The sequence below is a fragment of the Coregonus lavaretus genome (assembly GCF_964263955.1).
Source record: "Coregonus lavaretus genome assembly, chromosome: 3".
NCBI lineage: Eukaryota > Metazoa > Chordata > Actinopteri > Salmoniformes > Salmonidae > Coregonus > Coregonus lavaretus.
This window is the reverse complement of record NC_139990.1, coordinates 44,493,849-44,514,969: the sequence shown is the minus strand read 5'-3', so window position 1 is coordinate 44,514,969 and position 21,121 is coordinate 44,493,849. Positions and strand designations below refer to the sequence as shown.

General features: G+C 44.0%; 1 protein-coding gene across 1 annotated transcript; it reads left to right on the top strand.

Annotated features, from left to right (window-relative positions):
• The first annotated feature begins 923 nt into the window (after positions 1-923).
• LOC311118710 (serine/threonine-protein phosphatase 6 regulatory ankyrin repeat subunit A-like) lies at positions 924-21,030 on the top strand. The gene is made up of 26 exons (XM_084157662.1): positions 924-1,078; positions 5,044-5,127; positions 6,449-6,527; positions 7,134-7,204; positions 7,332-7,532; positions 11,014-11,101; positions 11,499-11,641; positions 11,809-12,021; positions 12,409-12,487; positions 12,667-12,781; positions 13,025-13,171; positions 13,759-13,827; positions 14,150-14,290; positions 14,615-14,726; positions 14,945-14,971; positions 15,148-15,222; positions 15,807-16,008; positions 16,557-16,644; positions 16,867-16,984; positions 17,286-17,505; positions 17,929-18,100; positions 18,320-18,465; positions 18,591-18,673; positions 18,768-18,850; positions 18,976-19,067; positions 19,273-21,030. Exons 1-26 carry the CDS (start codon positions 986-988, stop codon positions 19,563-19,565), a joined length of 3,234 nt encoding a protein of 1,077 aa, XP_084013788.1. The 5' UTR covers positions 924-985; the 3' UTR covers positions 19,566-21,030.
• The last annotated feature ends 91 nt before the right edge of the window (positions 21,031-21,121 follow it).

The following is a 21,121-nucleotide window of genomic DNA, read 5'->3' as shown; positions in this document are numbered from 1 at the left end:
CCTGCCCACAGAGAGCGTGCTCACTATCCTCCAGGCCAGTCAGTCAGTACCCCTTCCCTCCAGGTTTGCAATGGAAAAAACATAACAGCCCCAATGATCACCAGCAGACACATGGCTCTCATACCCAGTGTTATGGATCAGAAACACTGTATTGCAGTTTGAGTGGTGCTGCTGCCTTGCATGCCGCCCTGGAGGCTGGAGGTCAGTGGGGTATTATATTATCAGAGGTGTTACCGTAATGGATGAGCTGTACAATATCTGGCTGCATGTTGATGCTTCAATCAATTCCCCCTTCAATCTTGGGCCTTTGTGATTTGGAGAGGAGCCCAGACACAGATTTACATATAAAACATGTAGTAGATTTATAGGATTTCTATGTGCCCAGCAGCATGTATAAAAATGTCCTATTTCAGTAAAAGCCCTGTTGTGTAATGTAGCGCTTTGGGGCTGTTTGTTGAATAGCCGCTGCTCTCTCTGGAAGGGAAGTGAGGACAGGAAACCAGGACTGTGTGTGATTAGTCACCCTGTAAAAAAAATGTGTCTCTTCCTCTGCTTCTTCACTCTGTTGTGATGGGAGGCAGGGTCCTGGGTGGGAAGGTCATGTATAAGACATTCTACAGAGATACTCCCCTCATCTCTACAGGAATGTCATGTTCCACCGAGTATTTTCTTTTTTCAAAAAAGGATAAATGCTTCTTGCTGTCTAAGAATAGGACTTTGGACTTCTATCCAGAGTGTAGAGACTGTAAACAGAACGGGGGCGGGGGGTTAATGGTTGACTGTAGATGAGGTCACGTTGCCTGGTTTCATCTTTGAATCGACTGGGTAGCTGCCACCCTCTTTGTGTGTGTGTGAGATGGTCAGGGGATTGTTTTCTTTCTCCTCATAAACCCTGCAGCTCGGGGGAAGTTGCTGCTCTCAGCTCTGACGTTTTCTAGAAGGAATTTTCGTTGGACACTGGGACTAGCGTGTGTTTTCTGAGTGAATGAGTGGTGTCTGTGTATTGTGGTTGTTGAGGAGGAGGATGAGTTATTTTTCTCTCCATACCGTCATGAGGTATTGGGCTAAAGGACTCCAGGTTAGCTGCCTTTGCACAGCAACAATGAGGTTGTCTCCATGGTTATTTATTGACAATTTTGATACCTTCTGGAAACAAAGCTCGTATTATAAGGAGGATGGGATCCACCCAAATCATTTGGGTTCCTGGATCCTTTCACAGCGTTATAAGGCTGCGTTGAGACAATGACTTATCAATGACCCACGTCCAGCTCATTTAATCCCTACCATTGTGTCGCTGAGTTGTCATAATGATTCAGCAAATGTACAGTATCCTAGGGGCGTTGGAAGACACAATGCAAATAGCCTAATTTATGTTCCTCTTACTGCCCGGAATGCCTCTGCTGATCCTACAGCTATTGTATGCAGTAATCATATGCTTATGAACCAGAGTAATACTGTTAGCACTAAGGTGGTGTGCCCTAGTAGGAAGTCCACTGTGTGCATCTCACCCTGCACTAATAAAATAACCTGAGTATGTCTACCTCTGCTAAGCTTCCCAGTAAAGCAAGAAAAATATGCAAGCATCCCAGAAAAGTGTTAAAATAGCCCACGTTAACATGTGTAGCTTAAGGAACACGGTTAATGAAATCAATAATTTGCTAATAACAGATTACATTCATATTCTGACATTCTCTGAAACTCACTTAGATAATACCTTTGATGATACAGTGGTAGAAATACTAGGTTATAACATTTACAGAAAAAACAGAAATGCCAATGGGGCGGTGTTGCGGTCTATATTCAGAACCACATTCCTGTAAAGCTTTGAGAGGATCTCATGTTAAATACTGTTGAAGTAATATGGCTACAGGTTCACCTGCCTCACCTAAAGCCCATTCTGGTGGGAAGTTGCTATAGACCACCAAGTGCTAACAGTCAGTATCTGGATAACATGTGTGAAATGCTTGATAATATGTGATATCAATAGAGAGGGATACTTTCTGGGTGATTTTTAAATATTGACTGGCTTTCATCAGGCTGCTCACTCGAGAGCTTCAAACTGTAACTAGTGCCTGCAACCTGGTTCAGGTTATCAATCAACCTACCAGGGTAGTTACAAACAGTACAGGAATGAAATCATCAACATGTATTGGTCATATCTTTACTAATGCTGCAGAAATTAGTTTGAAAGCAGTATCCAAATCCATCGGATGTAGTGATCACAATATAGTAGCCATATCTAGGAAAACCAAAGTTCCAAAGGCTGGACCTAATATTGTGTATGAGGTCATACAAGAAGTTCTGTAGTGATTCCTATGTTGTTGATGTGAAGAATATTTGTTGGTCTGTGGTGTGTAATGACGAGCAACCAGACTCTGCACTTTACACATTTATGTAATTGCTTATTCCAGTTACTAATAAGCATGCACCCATTTAAGAAAATGACTGTAAAAACTGTTAATTCCCCGTGGATTGATGAGGAATTAAAAAATTGTATGGTTGAGAGGGAAGAGGCAAAAGAGATGGAAAATAGGTCTGGCTGTACAACCGATTGGCAAACGTACTGCAAATTGAGAAACGTGACTAAGCTGAATAAAAAGAAGAAACTACACTATGAAACAAAGATAGATGACATTAAGAATGATAGTAAAAAGCATTGGACGACCTTAAATGAAATGTTGGGCAACAAGGCAAACTCCTCTCCATCATTCATTGAATCAGATGGCTCTTTCATCACAAAACCCACATTAACTACTTTAATGATTTTTTTGGCAAGATTAGCAAATTTACAGTGCCTTGCAAAAGTATTCATCCCACTTGGCGTTTTTCCTATTTTGTTGCATTACAACCTGTAATTTAAATGGATTTTTATTTGGATTTCATGTAACAAAATAGTCCAAATTGGTGAAGTGAGATGAAAAAAATAACTTGTTTCAAAAAATATAGGAAAAGTGGTTTGTGCGTATGTATTCACCCCCTTTGCTATGAAGCCCCTAAATAAGATCTGGTGCAACCAATTACCTTCAGAAGTCACATAATTAGTTAAATAAAGTCCACCTGTGTGCAATCTAAGTGTCACATGATCTGTCACATGATCTCAGTGTATATATACACCTGTTCTGAAAGGCCACAGAGTCTGCAACACCGCTAAGCAAGGGGTACCACCAAGCAAGCTGCACCACGAAGACCAAGGAGCTCTCCAAACAGGTCAGGGACAAAGTTGTGGAGAAGTACAGATCAGGGTTGGGTTATAAAAAAAATATCAAAAACTTTGAACATCCCACGGAGCACCATTTTTAGATCCATTGTAAAAAAATTGAAAGAATATGGCACCACAACAAACCTGCCCAGAGAGGGCCGCCCACCAAAACTCACGGACCAGGCAAGGAGGGCATTAATCAGAGGGGCAACAAAGAGACCAAAGATAACCCTGAAGGAGCTGCAAAGCTCCACAGCGTAGATTGGATTATCTGTCCATAGGACCACTTTAAGCCGTACACTCCACAGAGCTGGGATTTACGGAAGAGTGGCCAGGAAAAAAAGAAGCAAACACGTTTGGTGTTCGCCAAAAGGCATGTTGGAGACTCCTCAAACATATGGAAGAAGGTACTTTGGTCAGATGAGACTAAAATTGAGCTTTTTGGCCATCAAGGAAAACACTATGTCTGGCGCAAACCCAACACCTCTCATCACCCCGAGAACACCATCCCCACAGTGAAGCATGCTGTGGTGATGTTTTTCATCGGCAGGGACTGGGAAACTGGTCAGAATTGAAGGAATGATGGATGGCGCTAAATACAGGGAAATTCTTGAGGGAAACGTGTTTCAGTCATCCAGAGATTTGAGACTGGGATGGAGGTTCACCTTCCAGCAGGACAATGACCCTAAGCATACTGCTAAAGCAACACTCGAGTGGTTTAAGGGGAAACATTTTAAAATGTTTTGGAATGGCCTAGTCAAAGCCCAGACCTCAATCCAATTGTGAATCTGTGGTATGACTTAAAGATTGCTGTACACCAGCGGAACCCATCCAACTTGAAGGAGCTGGAGCAGTTTTGCCTTGAAGAATGGGCAAAAATCCCAGTGGCTAGATGTGCCAAGCTTATAGAGACACCCCAAGAGACTTGCAGCTGTAATTGCTGCAAAAGGTGGCTCTACAAAGTATTGACTTTGGGGGGGGTGAGTAGTTATGCACGCTCAAGTTTCTTTTGTCTTATTTCTTGTTTGTTTCACAATAAAAAATATTTTGCATCTTCAAAGTGGTAGGCGTGGTGTGTAAAGCAAATGATACAAACCCCCCAAAAATCCATTTTAATTCCAGGTTATAAGGCAACAAAATTGGAAAAATGCCAAGGGGGGTGAATACTTTTGCAAGCCACTGTAGGCACGACATGCCAGCAACAAACGCTGACACTACACATCCAAGTATATCTGACCAAATTAGGAAAGACAAGCATAGTAATTTTGAGTAAGTGTGGAAGAGGTAAAAAAAGTATTATTGTCGATCAACAATGACAAGCCACCGGGGTCTGACAACTTGGATGTAAAATTACAGAGGATAATAGCAGACGATATTGCCACTCCTATTTGCCATATCTTCAATTTAAGCCTACTAGAAAGTGTGTGCCCCCAGGTAGTAGAGTAGAGGCCTGAGGGCACACACTTAATATGTTGTGAAATCTGTTATGAATGTATTGTAATGTTTTTTTAAATGTATAACTGCCTTAATTTTGCTGGACCCAGGAAGAGTAGCTGCTGCCTATTGGGGATCCATAATAAATACAAATAGTACTGACTCAATGTCTCACTATAGAGTTGGAATTTTAACCTACTTGGTTTTTATTCTTGGATTGTTCCTTTTGTGTTGGTTTTAGCAAAGCTGAGTGAATAGTAACAGGTCTTTTGAGAGGCACTGACTGTTCAAATCAATGATTGACTCTCTGTCCCTCTCTCTGTCCCTCTCTCTCTCTGTCCCTCTCTCCCCCTCCCTCTCTGTCCCTCTGTCCCTCTCTCTGTCCCTCTCTCCCTCTCTCTCTCTTCCAGCCTGGCCTGCTGAAAGCCATCTTCAATGTGGACCCAGATGAAGTGCGCTCCCTCATATTTCAGAAAGAGGATGTGAATGTTCAGGTAATCATCCCAGCTGTTTCCTACCATTATTTCCACCCTCCTGTCTGTCCTCCGGATAGGAACACACTATTTTTTCACATTTATAACTTAAGTAATTTGTTGCCAAAATCTAAGGTTGCACAATTCTGGTAACTTAAATGCCTAGATTTTCCAGAAATCCCAATATGAAGATTCCTGAATCAGAAGGGAATAAGCAGGAATTCCGGAATCCTCTGTCTAACCAGGATTTCTGGAAAAACCTCTGATTTTGGGGAAAGTTACTGGAATTTTGCAACCCTACCGAAATCACATATTTTAGCCTGATCAGAACAGATGCCTCCTTCCATCAGCCGTATGCACCTTGTTCAGTATCTGTCACTTTACACAAACTCTGTCAAGTGGTCCCCCCTGGGTACAAATGTAGTTTTTTGTCCTAGCACTACACAGCTGATTCAAATAACCTAATCATCAAGCTTTGATTATTTGAATCAGCTGTGTAGTGCTAGGGCAGAAACCAAAACGTGCACCCAGTGGGGGCCCCAGGACCGAGTTTGGTAAACCCTGCGTTAGAGTATGTACTTCGTGCAATAGCATACTTGTTTTCATAAAGCCATACACTATGTTGAAGTTACAGTATAGCCTAGTTACAGTATAGCCTAGTTACAGTATAGCCTAGTTACAGTATAGCCTAGTTACAGTATAGCCTAGTTACAGTATAGCCTAGTTACAGTATAGCCTAGTTACAGTATAGCCTAGTTACAGTATTCCCTAGTTACAGTATAGCCTAGTTACAGTATAGCCTAGTTACAGTATTCCCTAGTTACAGTATAGCCTAGTTACAGTATAGCCTAGTTACAGTATTCCCTAGTTACAGTATAGCCTAGTTACAGTATAGACTAGTTACAGTATAGCCTAGTTACAGTATTCCCTAGTTAGTGTAAGCTAGTTGCAGTATGTAGCCTAGTTGCAGTATGTAGCCTAGTTGCAGTATGTAGCCTAGTTGCAGTATGTAGCCTAGTTGCAGTATGTAGCCTAGTTGCAGTATGTAGCCTAGTTGCAGTATGTAGCCTAGTTAGTGTAAGCTAGTTGCAGTATGTAGCCTAGTTGCAGTATGTAGCCTAGTTGCAGTATGTAGCCTAGTTGCAGTATGTAGCCTAGTTGCAGTATGTAGCCTAGTTGCAGTATAGGCTGGTTAGAGACATAAATATCCAGCTGCCAGCTGAATTATCCAAGCCATAAGAATGTATTGCTAAACTAGTACGATTTTAAAATCAAATGTATTCCTGTATCCATACTAGCTGAATATGAAATGGCTATAACACTTATTTGCTCTTCCCTACAGGACAATGAGAAGCGGACACCGTTGCATGCAGCTGCCTATCTAGGAGATGCAGAAATTCTAGAGCTGCTCATACTATCAGGTAAGGTTATCATTGATGAGATGGATTACGCTATGACTCATGTCCGTCGGACTTTGACTTCTGTTTTGATGCTGGTTGTGTTTGAATGTGACCGTTTCCCTCATACTTATCCCCATTCAGATCTTATGTGCAGCTGATGTGTTTAAAAGGTAATTTTAATTAAGGCCGTTGACAGCTGAAACGTCCCTATTTTAACTTGATAAGTGAAGCATCCAGATTTTAATTGTGAGCGACATTCAAACCTTTTCCTTCCGAATGCCCTCATGATTTTGTGTTGCACCTCGTCTCACGTTGGCTGGGCTCCTCCTACTCCTCTCCACTCAGTGACATTTTCTTTAGTGTTGCTGTGTAATGAAAGTCCCTGTCCCGGAATAGCGCTCTACAAGAGGCTTTGTGCGCGTTCCAAATGGCACCATATTCCCTATATAGTGCACTACTTTTGACCTGGGCCCTGATCAGAAGTAGTGCACTATAAAGGTAATAGGGTGTTGTTTTGGACACCTCCTTTCTGTGCTCCAGCTATTTAAAGGATGTTGCCTAATCAATCCCAGTGACCTAACTAACCCTATAGTCGGTCTGTCACCTGTTTTTCTGTCTGTGTCCCAGGAGCCAGAGTAAATGCCAAAGACAACAAGTGGCTCACTCCTCTGCACCGGGCCGTGGCTTCCTGCAGTGAGGTACGTGTACTGATACTGTCAGCCCTCACAAACACTCCTGTGCATATGCGTTTGACTATTAAGTGTGTTGTGATTTTTAAATGCACTTTAAACAAAGTTGAACATGATATGAACTGTGTTCCCGTAGGAGGCTGTCCAGGTGTTATTGAAACACTCTGCTGATGTGAACGCCAGGGACAAAAACTGGCAAACGCCGCTCCACATCGCTGCGGCCAATAAGGCAGTCCGCTGTGCCGAGGCCCTGGTCCCTCTCCTCAGCAACGTGAACGTGTCAGACCGGGCCGGGCGCACGGCGCTGCACCATGCAGCCTTCAGCGGACACCAGGAGGTTAGCAATTAGCATGGACATGATTACACACTGTAGTCTACACTTTATACCTGTCCTATCCCCACGTTGAGCTTACTGTGCATCTGATTACTTACAATGGTTGTATGTAGGGCTGTGACGGTAATTGGATAACCGTGACATTGACGGTTTTGGATGAAGAACGCCATGAAAATAAAATAACCGTCATAACCAAAAAGAAGTGTGATTTTTCTCTCCATAAAATGTTTTATCACCTTTATTTTAATGTAGATATACTTTATCCATAGTGGGAGTGTTAACTATTGATTATATGGTATTGTTTTGCTGACTTAGTCCATCTATTAAACTGTCTATATCTCCTCTCTCCAACTATCTTTTGATGCGCCGCAATCACCAAATCTGCTGTATGCGCGGATAGGAGAGAATCTTTGAAGGTCAATTGAGGTTAATTGAAGGGGGGGGGGGGGTGAAAAGTGGGGGCCGGGGGTAACTATAGTACCTATAGATCTATAGCCTACAGGCTGGGGGGGGGGGGGTAGCTTCTGGCCTTTTTTATTGTTACAGTAGATGGCTCTCATTGCAAAAAAAACCATAACCTATTTGGGCACATTTCAGTTTCACACATAACGATAATGGAGAACCAGATGACTTGGACCAGCCTGTTTGCAGAATATGCGCAAAACCCATAGGCTACCTACTAAGAATTCCAGCACCACAAACAGGACACCGATAAGAGGCGAGCACTGCCAGACACTGTAACTCGTTATTTAGTCATAGGAATGGTGCCTTTACGAACGGTGGAGAAACCCGCCTTCAAATAAATGCTCCGGAAATTTGACAGACTATACGAGTTACCGGGGAAAAAGTATTTGTCTTAAACAGCGGTCCCTACCTTGTTCAACAAGGTGAAGGGGGAGGTTCAGACAGAGCTAAAGGACGTAGATTTGTTTATTTTTGCACTGAATACGGACGGACATGTGGTCAAGTGTAAATATGACTCCTTACATGAACCTAACATTGCACTATCTGACGAAAGACTGGACACTGAAATCCAACTGTTTGGAAACAACCTACATTCCGGAATACCACACAACCGACAAACTCTCCGAAGCCCTGCGTTCGGGATTCCTTGACGAAAATCTAATGTCCTGTATCGCCACAGACAACGGGGCCAACATTGTGGCTGAAGTGAGGCAACTGAACTGGCCTTGGCTAAATTGCTTTGGCCACAATCTCCATCTCGCTGTCACCATCAACGTGAAGCCAGAGCACAGGCTGGGTTCTAGGCCTATGTAGAACTCTGGTGGGTACTTTTTAGCAGAGCTGGCGATTTAAAAGAGGGACCTAGTAAGGCCCAGACGGAGCTGAACCTCCCAATTCACAACCTCATTCTTGTGAGAAATTAAGTTTTAATAACTAAGCTGTAATAACCATTTATAGGCTATTCAATGTTAAAAGAATAAGCTATGTGAAATTATTGTACATGTATAATTGTTATTCAGATGCCCGAGCAAATAAACAAACAAAATAGGCTAGTTTCCTTGAATCACTAATGTTGCATTACCATAGGCCCATTGTTTTATTTTGCCAATCATACTCTAATTAAACCACTGATTATAATGAATTAATAATGAGAATAAAGAACATATTCCGGGAATCCTACATGTTACGTGTGTGTACTATACCAGAAAGCATGATCATTAGCTTCTTCTGGATTGTTTTAAATCGCGTAGCCTGTCGGAAGGCAGCGGGTGCGGCAAATAGGCTTCCAAATAGATGACTGTTGAGTTGTGAATGTCAGTGAAAGAGAGGCTCAGCCAGGCATATCGCAATTTTTCAAAATACAATGGTGGGAAAACATAGTTTGGGAAGCAATTGGCTTATTGCTTCAAAGAGAAGAAGATGAAAATACTAATGTCTTTTAATGATCAAAATCCTCAACTTTAATTGAGGGAACAGTATTATTGACATCGCTATATCCCCGGTGAGTGTGCATATTCACTGTCTATCACTGGGTCAGTGCCACTTGAAAGTCGTATTGAAAAAGATTCTGCTAATCTCTCTAGTCATATAAAGTGTAGTAGAATTGCATGATTTTAAAATAATAAAAGGCCACATTTTTCCAGTGAAAAGAAACCTACTCCACCACGCGCTGCATTGAACAGCCTTTTTTGCGAACAATGACTGAGTTATATTATTAGCCTAAATTATGACTATCCAATTTACTATTCACATTAGGAATAGTCAGCTATTTTACATAAGTTTGCAAATGTGATGATGCATGGAATGCTTTATATTTTTTCATGGTGAAAATTAGCTTCCCCAAACTTGAGAGCAAGACTGGCCTAAACGTGCTAATGTTTTCCTTTGCTAATGTCCGCCCCGCCCCCCTGTCGGCTGTCAGTTTAGTCGATGACCGCGTACATAAGCCACGCCAATCACCGACACCTGAAGTTCCATGACCATCACAGCCCTAGTTGTATGCTTGAGTTTGTTCAGAGGAGGCTTTGAATAAAATCCGATCTGAGTGGGAAATGGAACTTGGTAGAGAGATCTCTGATGAAGTCTGGAATAGTGCCTTACTTGGGGTAAATGGAAGCTCCTCTTGTGTCCGGCTCAGCCTTATACAGTTTAAGGTACTTCAACGTATCCATTTCAGTAAGGCCAGATTGTCCAAATTCTACCCAAATATTGATGGTACATGTGTCAGGTGTAAAAGCTCCTTGGGGGACTTGACCCACATGTTCTGGTCCTGTACCTGTCTGGCAGATTATTTGTCCATTATATTTAAAACCCTTTCTGAAGCATTTGATATAAAGTTGCAGCCTAGTGCAGAAATTGCTATTTTTGGAGTACCAAACAACAATCCTTCTCTGACCAATAGACAGCTAGATGCCATTGTCTTTGCCTCCCTGTTAGCCCGCAGAAAGATTTTATTGGATTGGAAATCTATCAATCCTCCCTTAGCCTCTCTTTGGCTCAAAGATCTGATGCTGTTCCTAAAATGAGAAAAAAATGAAGTTACCATTCGAGGGTCAACCAACTCATTTTATTCCTCCTGGGACCCGATGATATCCTATTTTGAACAGCTCCAAACACTTCCTCCAGATGAGTACTCTTGGCCCCACCCCCGCCCCTTGAGATTACTGATAAAGGCCTATAAGATCACTTAATCACCTGAAATTGTTAGGCTATTACATTTTTGCTTGAATTGAAGTAACGTTGTTGTATACTTTTGTTTTGTTTTCTGACATGTAACTCAATTACTTTCCCTTTCTTTTTAAATGTGTTTGGAGGCATTCTGGGGGGGGGGGGGGGGGGTCAAAGGGGGACTAAAAGGGGAGAAATGTACCATGTCTTTACATGTTATCTTTCATTCATTGTGAATAAAAAATATTATATATTTTCTTTTTTAAGGGGAGGCTTTGAAGCCAGATTTTGCAGATTGTGCTGTTTAGTTTTCCTCAGCCTGTGTTTTGTTTCTCTCTCCTCTCCCTGTTAGATGGTGAGGCTGCTTCTCTCCAGAGGAGCCAACATTAATGCCTTTGACAAGAAGGACCGCCGAGCAATCCACTGGGCTGCTTACATGGGTGATGAGTTTACCACATCATTTACATTCTGACTAATGTTCTTTACCAGTGAATGAATGAATGAATGAATGAATGAATGGATTGTGTTTTAGTCTCACAGCTCAGCTGTATGAGCCACGTCTAGAGTGTTATGTCAGAATGATGTACTAAGTAGGTTGATAAGATGTTTTCAGTTGTACTAACATGATGTAGGTGTTGCTTATGGTGCTGTGTACCACTGTAAACAAATCTATCTCTCCCTCTCTCTGCCTATCTCTGTGTCTGTGTATCTCTGTTTCTCTCTTAACCCCCTTACTATCTCCCTCCTCTCTCTCACTCACTCACTCACTCACTCACTCACTCATTCACTCACTCACTCTCTATCTTATCTATCTATCCCTCGCTCTCTCTACCATAGGGCACATTGAGGTGGTGAAACTGCTGGCCTCTCATGGATCAGAGGTGTCCTGTAAAGACAAGAAGGCCTACACCCCTCTCCACTCTGCAGCCTCCAGTGGAATGATCAGTGTGGTCAAGTACCTCCTGGACCTTGGTGTGGATGTGAGTCAACACGCATTCAAATGTGTAGGGGGTTTTCATAACCAAGTAATGAAGAGAGAGAGGTTGGACCAGGGGGTTTTCATAACCAAGTGACCTGATCAGGAATGTATTGTTTTGTTCTCTCTCTCTCTCTCTCTCCACTATTTTCCCTCCCTTGCTCCCTCCAGATAAATGAGCCCAATGGGTACGGTAACACCCCCCTCCACGTGGCATGCTACAACGGGCAGGACGTGGTGGTGAATGAGCTGATCGAGTGCGGCGCCAACGTGAACCAGGTGAACGAGAAGGGTTTCGCCCCACTCCACTTCACGGCCGCCTCGCGCCATGGGGCGCTCTGCCTGGAGCTGCTGGTGGGCAACGGTGCCCTCGTCAACATCAAGGTGAGGAGACCGGATGACCAACACTGTGTCTGAACTCAATAACACCCTATTCCCTATGTAGTGCACTACTTTTGACCAGGGGCCCATAGAGTAAGGCGCCGTGATGACTCTGGCTGTGTCCCAAATGGCACCCTGTTCCCTTTATAAGTACACTACTTTGTTTCAAAAAGTAGTGCACTATAAAGGGAATAGGGTGCCATTTGGGACGCACCCACTGACGCAGCACACGGCTTACTATTTGGCCCTGGTCTACATTCAAATACCAATGGAATAGTGCTAACATTGCAAACTAAATGCAATCAAGCGCTCCTCCAATACGTGTTTGATTTTGCCTGTTGTCAGCAGCACAGACTGCCGTGTGAACCATCTTTGTCTTTCTATCTGCAGAGTAAAGATGGAAAGACCCCCCTCCACATGACGGCCATCCACGGACGCTTCTCCAGATCTCAAGCCATCATCCAGAATGGTGAGTCGCTGTGAATGCTCTCAACTGAATATATATGAACCAGTAGGCTCTTCAGCATTGTCTTTTGTCTTCAAACCATGATTCACTGGCACAGAGCAATGTTACTTGCAATGTGGTTGAACATGAAGCTTCATGATGACTCTAGGGTCAAGTGGTTGACGTGTGTGTGTGTTCTGTAGGTGCTGAGATCGACTGTGAAGATAAGAATGGAAACACACCCCTGCACATCTCTGCTCGCTACGGCCACGAGTTACTCATCAATACACTCATCACGAACGGAGCTGACACAGCCAAGTGAGAACACATGCATCTGCAATTCTGTCATTGACCGAATTCCCACTTGGAGACTATGCTCAACACATTGTGGTGTGTGGGGGGTTGATAGACAGTGCATTGCAGCATGCTAATGTGTTAATCTGCTGTGGGGTTTAATGAGGACTGTGATGTGGTGCTGTTTCCAATCTTAGCTGAATTAACTGTAAGTCGCTCTGGATAAGAGTGTCTGCTTAAAGTCTAAAATGTAAAAATGTGTTGCAGGCGAGGCGTCCATGGGATGTTCCCCCTCCACCTGGCTGCTCTCAGTGGGTTCTCTGACTGCTGTCGGAAGCTCCTCTCATCAGGCTTTGATATAGACACCCCTGACGACTTTGGAAGGACCTGTTTACATGCTGCGGCAGCTGGAGGGTGAGTGGACTGGTCCAGGCTTTACACCAAGGAATATTTAGTTCATGAACTGGAAAGCCACCAGAAAGAACAAACACATATTCACACTCTTACATTTCACATTGTTTAGCAGTATTGTTTAGATTTATTTAAAAAATCGTATAGATCATTACTGCGGTATCATTTCTGTATAATGTGGTTCCATGCCATGGTGGTATTGACTTGCGCTCTGGTCTAAATTGTCTTTATATCTTCTTGAAAGAGAAGAGAGCTCTTGCTAGTATCACTTTTTATTATTGCTTTTATTAGCGTTATAAAAAACAGTGATACTAGCAAGAGCAGTGTACGGGTTTCTCTTTTCTTTCAGGTTCTCATTGTTACCATCCACCTGATAGCTCAGATGTACGAGAGCCTTTCTGAACTTGATATCTTGTTACCATCCACCTGATAGCTCAGATGTACGAGAGCCTTTCTGAACTTGATATCTTGTTACCATCCACCTGATAGCTCAGATGTACGAGAGCCTTTCTGAACTTGATATCTTGTTACCATCCACCTGATAGCTCAGATGTGCGAGGGCCTTTCTGAACTTGATATCTTATTACCAGGAACCTGGACTGTCTGAATCTGCTGCTCAACACAGGGGCAGACTTCAACAGAAAGGACAGCTTCGGAAGGTCTGTGGCATCAAATAACTTTCATATGTGATCTTTATGATAATGGGGAATATAGTATAGGGGCATATAGGAATTATTATGGGAAATATTGGGCGGCAGGTAGCCTAGCGGTTAAGAGCGTTGCTGGTTCGAATCCCCTACCCGACTAGGTGAAAAATGTGTATATGTGCCCTGCAGCAAGGCACTTAACCCTAATTGCTCCTGTAAGTCGCACTTGATAAGAGTTTCTGCTAAATGACGTAAATTTAAAATGTAAATGTTTTACAGCTCCAATAAGCTGTTTCTGTTGTTGATGTTGAATGGTTTCTGTGCGTTCTTCTAGGAGTCCTCTGCATTATGCGGCAGCCAATTGTAACTACCAGTGTCTGTTTGCCTTGGTGGGGTCTGGGGCCAGTGTGAACGATCTGGATAAGAGGGGTTGCACCCCGCTCCACTACGCTGCTGCCTCCGACACAGACGGAAAGTACGTCTCACACCTCTCTTACTGTTGTGTGTGTTGTGGTGCCATGACCTTTCACATTTCACTGTAGTCTGGAGAGAATGTTGTGGTGCCATGACCTTTCACATTTCACTGTAGTCTGGAGAGTATGTTGTGGTGCCATGACCTTTCACATTTCACTGTAGTCTAGAGTATGTTGTTGGCCGTGTTTGAATGCATAATAGTGTTGTTAAATCTGCAGTGTGAAAGCTTGGCCACGTCTCCTTTTGGGAAAGTGTCTCTGCTTGCTTATCTGTCTGTCTTGATGTTGGTATAATGATTAGTGAACTCTTGACCTCTGACCTCTAGGTGTCTGGAATATTTGCTGCGAAACGACGCTAACCCAGGGATCAGGGACAATCAGGGCTACAACGCAGTCCATTACGCATCTGCGTACGGACACCGCCTCTGTCTGGAGCTGGTGAGTCAGAACCACAGGATACTGGACGCCCTGCATCCACAGACCATTTTGTCTGCGTCCCAAATGGCTGTAGGGCCCATAGGGCTCTGGTCAAAAGTAATGCACTATATAGGGAATAGGGTGCCATTTGGGACACAGACGTTGATATTCAGTAGGTTTTAAGGTGTGGTTGCATGTTTGTCGTGGCCGCATCGTCACTCTTGATGTTCTTTTTCCAGATTGCAAGTGAAACACCTTTAGATGTGGTAAGTACCAGTTGGTTACTTTTCCTCACACTAGCTTGTTTAAGATACGACTGCAACACCCCAGTATGTCTGCAGGGGCTGGTCACTGAGATTTACAACATTAAACATGCTACTAGACTAACCTTCAAAGTAAATATGTTACAAGTCTAAACTGGCCCGTCCTTGTCTTTCCCCAGCTAATGGAAACCTCAGGGACAGACATCCTGAACGACTCTGATGTCAGAGCTCCCATCAGCCCCCTACACTTAGCTGTGAGTAAAGCCTACCTGCTCCTGTAGGTGTCTCGCCACATGACAAATGGCACCCTATTCCCTATTTAGTGCACTACTTTTGACCAGAGCCTTATGGGCCCAGATCAAAAGTAGTGCACTACATGGGACATAGGGTGCTATCTGGGATGCAGGCATGGTGTTGTTGTTTTTCTACGAAAAGTTGATTGTCCAGACACTCACACACCATGTTCCTATCTGTTCCTGATTAGTGTAAAATACATGCATATTTTGACACAGTGATGATTTCCTTATTTTGCCATTTGAGTTAATCAACCTCCAACAGAGGAGAAGTAGAGTGTTTGTTTCTAAATCTCACACTTGACAGGGACCTCCTATGTTGATGCTGGGCGGGAGCTAAAATGGGCACCCGATTTGAGAGACACTGGTCTACTTTAGAGGTCTAGGACTGTTTCTGTTCAGGCATACCACTGGTCTACTATAGGACATTGATTATATTAGGCATACCACTGGTCTACTATAGGACATTGATTATATTAGGAGTGTATATCTGTTCAGGCATACCACTGGACTTTGCTTCAGACTGTGTGTTTGTTTCCATTCAGGCGTACCACGGCCACCACCATGCTATGGAGGTCCTGGTTCAGTCTCTGCTGGATCTAGACGTGAGGAACAGCCAGGGGCGCACCCCTCTGGACCTGGCTGCCTTTAAAGGCCATGTGGAGTGTGTTGACGTCCTCATCAACCAGGGAGCCTCCATCCTGGTTAAAGACTTCACCCTGAAGAGGACCCCCATCCACGCTGCAGGTATGCATAGGATATCACGTAAGACCTAGAGATTCTGTAATTCAAAAGTTTTCCTGACCAAGATGGACATTTGTTTGGTCATGTTGCTACGACGCCAATGTCCACTCTAGGGATGTTTATATAGTATAGTGTGAAATGCCCACTACACACTGATCTAAGGACATTTTTTGTCATGTTCCCCACTAATGGTTGAGGATCTGGGGAGGGTAAGCTGATCCTAGATCAGTGCACAGGGGGACTTCTATCCAGAGCCAGGTACACAGCTAGCAGGTGACAGGCTTCGAGGGCCTCAGCCCCAAAATGATTTATTATCTGCTGTGTTAACATCATGAGGATGTCATCTACCAATACCACTGTTCTAGAAATCTGTCTGTTCATGTGAAGGTAATAGTCGTCCAGCAATCAGCTCATATCCTCTCTGTTTAGCCTCCTCTAGCTACCAACGGTCAATCATCTCACATTCTTATATCCTCTCTGTTTAGCCTCCTCTAGCTACTGACGGTCAATCATCTCACATTCTTCTATCCTCTGTATTTATCCTCCTCTAGCTACCAACGGTCATTCAGAGTGTTTGCGTTTGCTGATTGGAAATGCTGACCTCCAGAGTGCAGTGGACGTTCAAGACGGGAATGGACAGTAAGTCAATTGGGTTTTGGATACAATTCCTGAAATAAAGAGATTTTGACACTAGGTATACGTCCCAAATGGCACCCTATGCCCTACTTGGTGCACTACTTTAAACCAGAACCCTATGGGCTCAGGTCAAAGGTAGTGTACCATATAGGGAATAGGTTGCCATTTGGGACTCAACTTAGTTATTACCAGTTTGTAATATGACCTTGTTCTCTTGTGTATCAGAACCCCTCTGATGCTGTCGGTGCTGAGCGGACACACAGACTGTGTGTACTCACTGCTCAACAAGGGAGCCAGCATAGAAGCCAAAGACAAGTGGGGCAGAACAGCGCTACACAGAGGGGTGAGGAGGAGAGCTGGCTGTATACGCTCACACACAGAAAGAGACGGGGAGGCTTGTTCTGATCTAGGGATGGGGCCATTGAACTACTAGGGATGGCTTTGGGGTGGGATCTAGCATGGAATATAAGTTATGCCCAAATATACATATTATCTTCAGAAAAGTAGTTGTCCATGGGTAGTGGTGTATTCATCCCTGTAGGGACCTGCCTCCAGACATCATTTTAAATAATTGATGATTCATTATTATATCATTGATTATTAGTTATTCAAATCCATTCTTGTCTCCCCGCCCTTCCTCCCAGGCGGTGACGGGTCATGAGGAGTGTGTGGAGGCCCTGCTGCAGCACAGCGCCAGCTTCCTGGTTCGGGACTGTAAGGGGCGGACCCCTGTCCACCTGGCGGCGGCATCCGGACACATCGGGGTGCTGGGGGGGCTCCTACACGCCGCCCAGTCAGTGGAGACCCTCCCCGTCATCACAGACAACCAGGGCTACACGCCACTACACTGGGCCTGCTACAACGGTACGTACTGAACTAACGGAACACTAGATATTTTCTGATTTTCTCTCTTCAGCACTGTAAACATGTCCCTGAATTAGGTAGGCCATACAACGGTACGTACTGACTAACTGGACTGTAGCTCTGTTCTCTCCTCCATGAAGTGTACACTCATTCACTCCCTCTTGTGGCTTGAAAAGCATTCGATTGGTGTGGACGGAGCCATGTGGGGGAATGAACAAGACTACAACAGAATTAAGGGTTATGACTCTCAGTGGAGGACCTTACACTGAAACAGGACTTTGTCAGGGATTGTCAGATTTTTAGCTTTCTCTGAGAGTATTGTTGTGGTCTGCAGCGACGTCATCTTTTTCCTGTATGTAATGTTTCCTGCTGGAGCAACCTATTACTTTTAATTATAAATTAAATGAATCAATCTTCCACTAGGCCATGACACGTGTGTAGAGGTGCTGCTGGAACAGGAGGTTTTCCACAAGACTGAGGGCAACTCCTTCAGCCCCCTCCACTGTGCTGTGATCAATGACAACGAGGGGGCTGCAGAGATGCTGATTGACACTCTGGGGACGGCCATTGTCAACGCCACTGACACCAAGAACCGGTAACTACAGCACAAGACAAAGTCCTTTTCTTCTGGAGAATAATGTTGTTAAAATGACCTCTGGGGTTGGATGAGGGATTGTAGAAACCATAGAAATATAATTACTTTTAATACATCTATTAGTGATTTTATATTTCTATGGTATAAACAGGGTTAATTGAACAAACTTGTTTATAACAGTCCTACACGATATCGGTGAAATACGTTTCCTCTCTCCAGGACCCCCCTGCATGCAGCGGCCTTCACGGACCACGTGGAGTGTCTTCAGCTGCTGCTAGGCCACAACGCCCAGGTCAACTCCCCCGACGCCTCCGGGAAGACCTCCCTCATGATGGCTGCTGAGAACGGACAAACCAACGCCGTCGGTATGCAGCCCCCTCTCCTCCACTTTGCCTCGCCAGCCGGCTTAAGTTCAACCTGTCTGTTTTATATTTTAATAAGTTGCTTAATTTCCTCATTGAGTTTCTTTATGTTTCTCTGTCTGTGTCAGAGCTGTTGGTGAGCAGTGCCAAAGCAGAACTCACCCTGCAGGATGCAGTCAAGAACACTGCTCTTCATCTGGCCTGCAGTAAGGTGAGCATCCCCACATCAAGATGACGTTCATCTGAACAGTTGGCTCTCTCTGGTTTAAATTTTGGTCTGACATGTTTGACTCTGGTTTTTAAAGGGGCATGAAACCAGTGCCTTGTTGATATTGGAGAAGATTACAGACAGGAACCTCATCAACTCGACTAACGCAGCCTTACAGACGTACGTATGGTTCAGCTGTATTAATTGGGCCCTGGTCAGAAGAAGTACACTATATAGGGAATAGTCTGGCATTTGGGAGGTATCCTCATTTTCTGCTGGCTAATCTGACGGTACTTTCTCCTCAGGCCGTTACACGTTGCAGCCAGAAATGGTCTGACGGTGGTGGTGCAGGAGCTACTAGCGAAGGGTGCTAGCGTGCTCGCAGTCGATGAGAATGGTAAGATCCATTACGCTAACACTGTTTTCTTCTGTACTTCTCTTCTCAATGTGTCCACAAATGTTTCTCTCTAATCCACTGCTTGGTTATTGTCTTAACTTTGTATCGCCTAGCCTGGTGTTATTTCATGTTTTTCAACAAAAGCGTTGTAGTAAACGGTGATGCTCCTGAAGTGACCCTCTGCTGTTCTGTTTGAACCCCTCAGGTTACACGCCTGCCTTGGCCTGCGCCCCCAACAAAGACGTGGCGGACTGCCTGGCGCTGATCCTGGCCACCATGATGCCCGTGTCCCCCTGCAACCCGGCGCCCAGCCTGTCCTTCAGTGCCATTAACCACTACACCACCAGCCCCTCCAAGAGTGTGACCTTCGACAGCCTGCCCGTGCTGCGCAGCGAGCACAGCTCCTACTGCAGCTTCAACAACATCGGCCACCGCGACCACGATGGAGGCTTCTACAAGGATGAGGACCTCAACGACTCAGACTCAGAGACGTACTGAGGGTGGTGGTGGTCGCTGCCCAGGAGGGGAGCCAAGGGCAGGCGGATGGACAGTGAAGTGGGGCAGAGGCCACAAACAAATACACACATACACACCGTGTCTTAAATCACCACAGCCAGCTTTGGGAGGGCACGAGCCGAGACAGTCCGCACAGGAGCCTTAAGAGTCCCGCAGATGGAGAGAAAGAAATGGAGGGAGGGAGGGAGAGGGGGAGGCACAACAGGCTGGCTGGCCACACTCATCCTCTCGTACCACCAGGTGTCCTTCCAGCAGATACTGGACTTCAGAGGAACTGCTGCTGCTATACCCCACCTTTACCTTTACCCACAAAGGTCCTAAACGGTAGAAACTGTCCAGCCAACAGACAGACGGACACCTTATGACGGCAATAACCTGTAGTCCTAGGAGATAGTAGCACTTCACTGAGTGAAAAACAGACATGGACCAAAAGATGTGGAAGAAGCCTTTTCAAAACCTGTTTTGACAGTAGAAATGGGATTGAGCGTTTTGGGCTGAGAAAAAACATAAGGAGTGATGTTTCATTTAAGTTTTATGAGAGTGATGGTCATGTTTATCCGCACACTAAGACAGTCAACGCACCTAGCCTCTTGTCTGTAATCCATGTGGAAGGAGGGGAAATCATTTATTTTTTATGAACAAACATTTTAATAAAATCATTCATGTCTTAAGCTCCTGACCCTCTGTGGGAACCAAAAAATCGTAGTATTTGCTCTCATTAGTAATTTCGAATAAATTCCATCCCCAATGGCACCCTATTCCCTTTATAGTACACTACTTTTGACCTGGGCCCATAGGGTTCTGGTCAAAAGTAGTGTACTCTATAAAGAATAGGGTGCCATTTAGGATGTAGATTTTGCATACTGGTATGTGAGCAACAGGACTTTTAACATTTGCGTTATTAAACCTACCTGTCCTTTGCCCTCTAGAAAATATTTTAGAAAGTAAATTATTCATTCATGTATTCTTTCTTGTGATATTTATGTCATCATCATTTTGTGCCTTCTTTAGTTACTGAGTGGAGGTTAGGAGAGTAGGGGCAGCTGTATGAGCGAAAGCAATGATGCACACTAAGTATTACAACGTTTGTGAAAAGCACTGATACTATTCCGAGGCATACGAGGCGGAAAACATGCCTCCCTTGGAGAGGAGAAACACTGTAAACCAATGGTAGGACAGCAGCATTTAGATTTTCTTCTGTTGAAAAAAAAAAAAAAAACATCTATATTATTTGTCTTGGTCTTATAATCAATGTATTTTGACAGGTTTTGCTTGCTTTAACTTCTTCAAAAAAATGAAACCACTCAATCCTTTTATGTGATGGCTTGTTCAAACCCCCGTTTTTTTGTCTCTTTTTGAAAATCATTTTAACTGGAAATATGTACAATACATATGCTATGTTAGTCAAATCAGGAACAGGAGGTTCACAGGTTTTTCGTGTCCTTTTTTTTCTTTAAAAGGATGAAACTAGCATGTACATATGAAATAGTGACTGAATTCGAAACTCCCATGAATTCTTTCAGTATCTGAAGATTGCT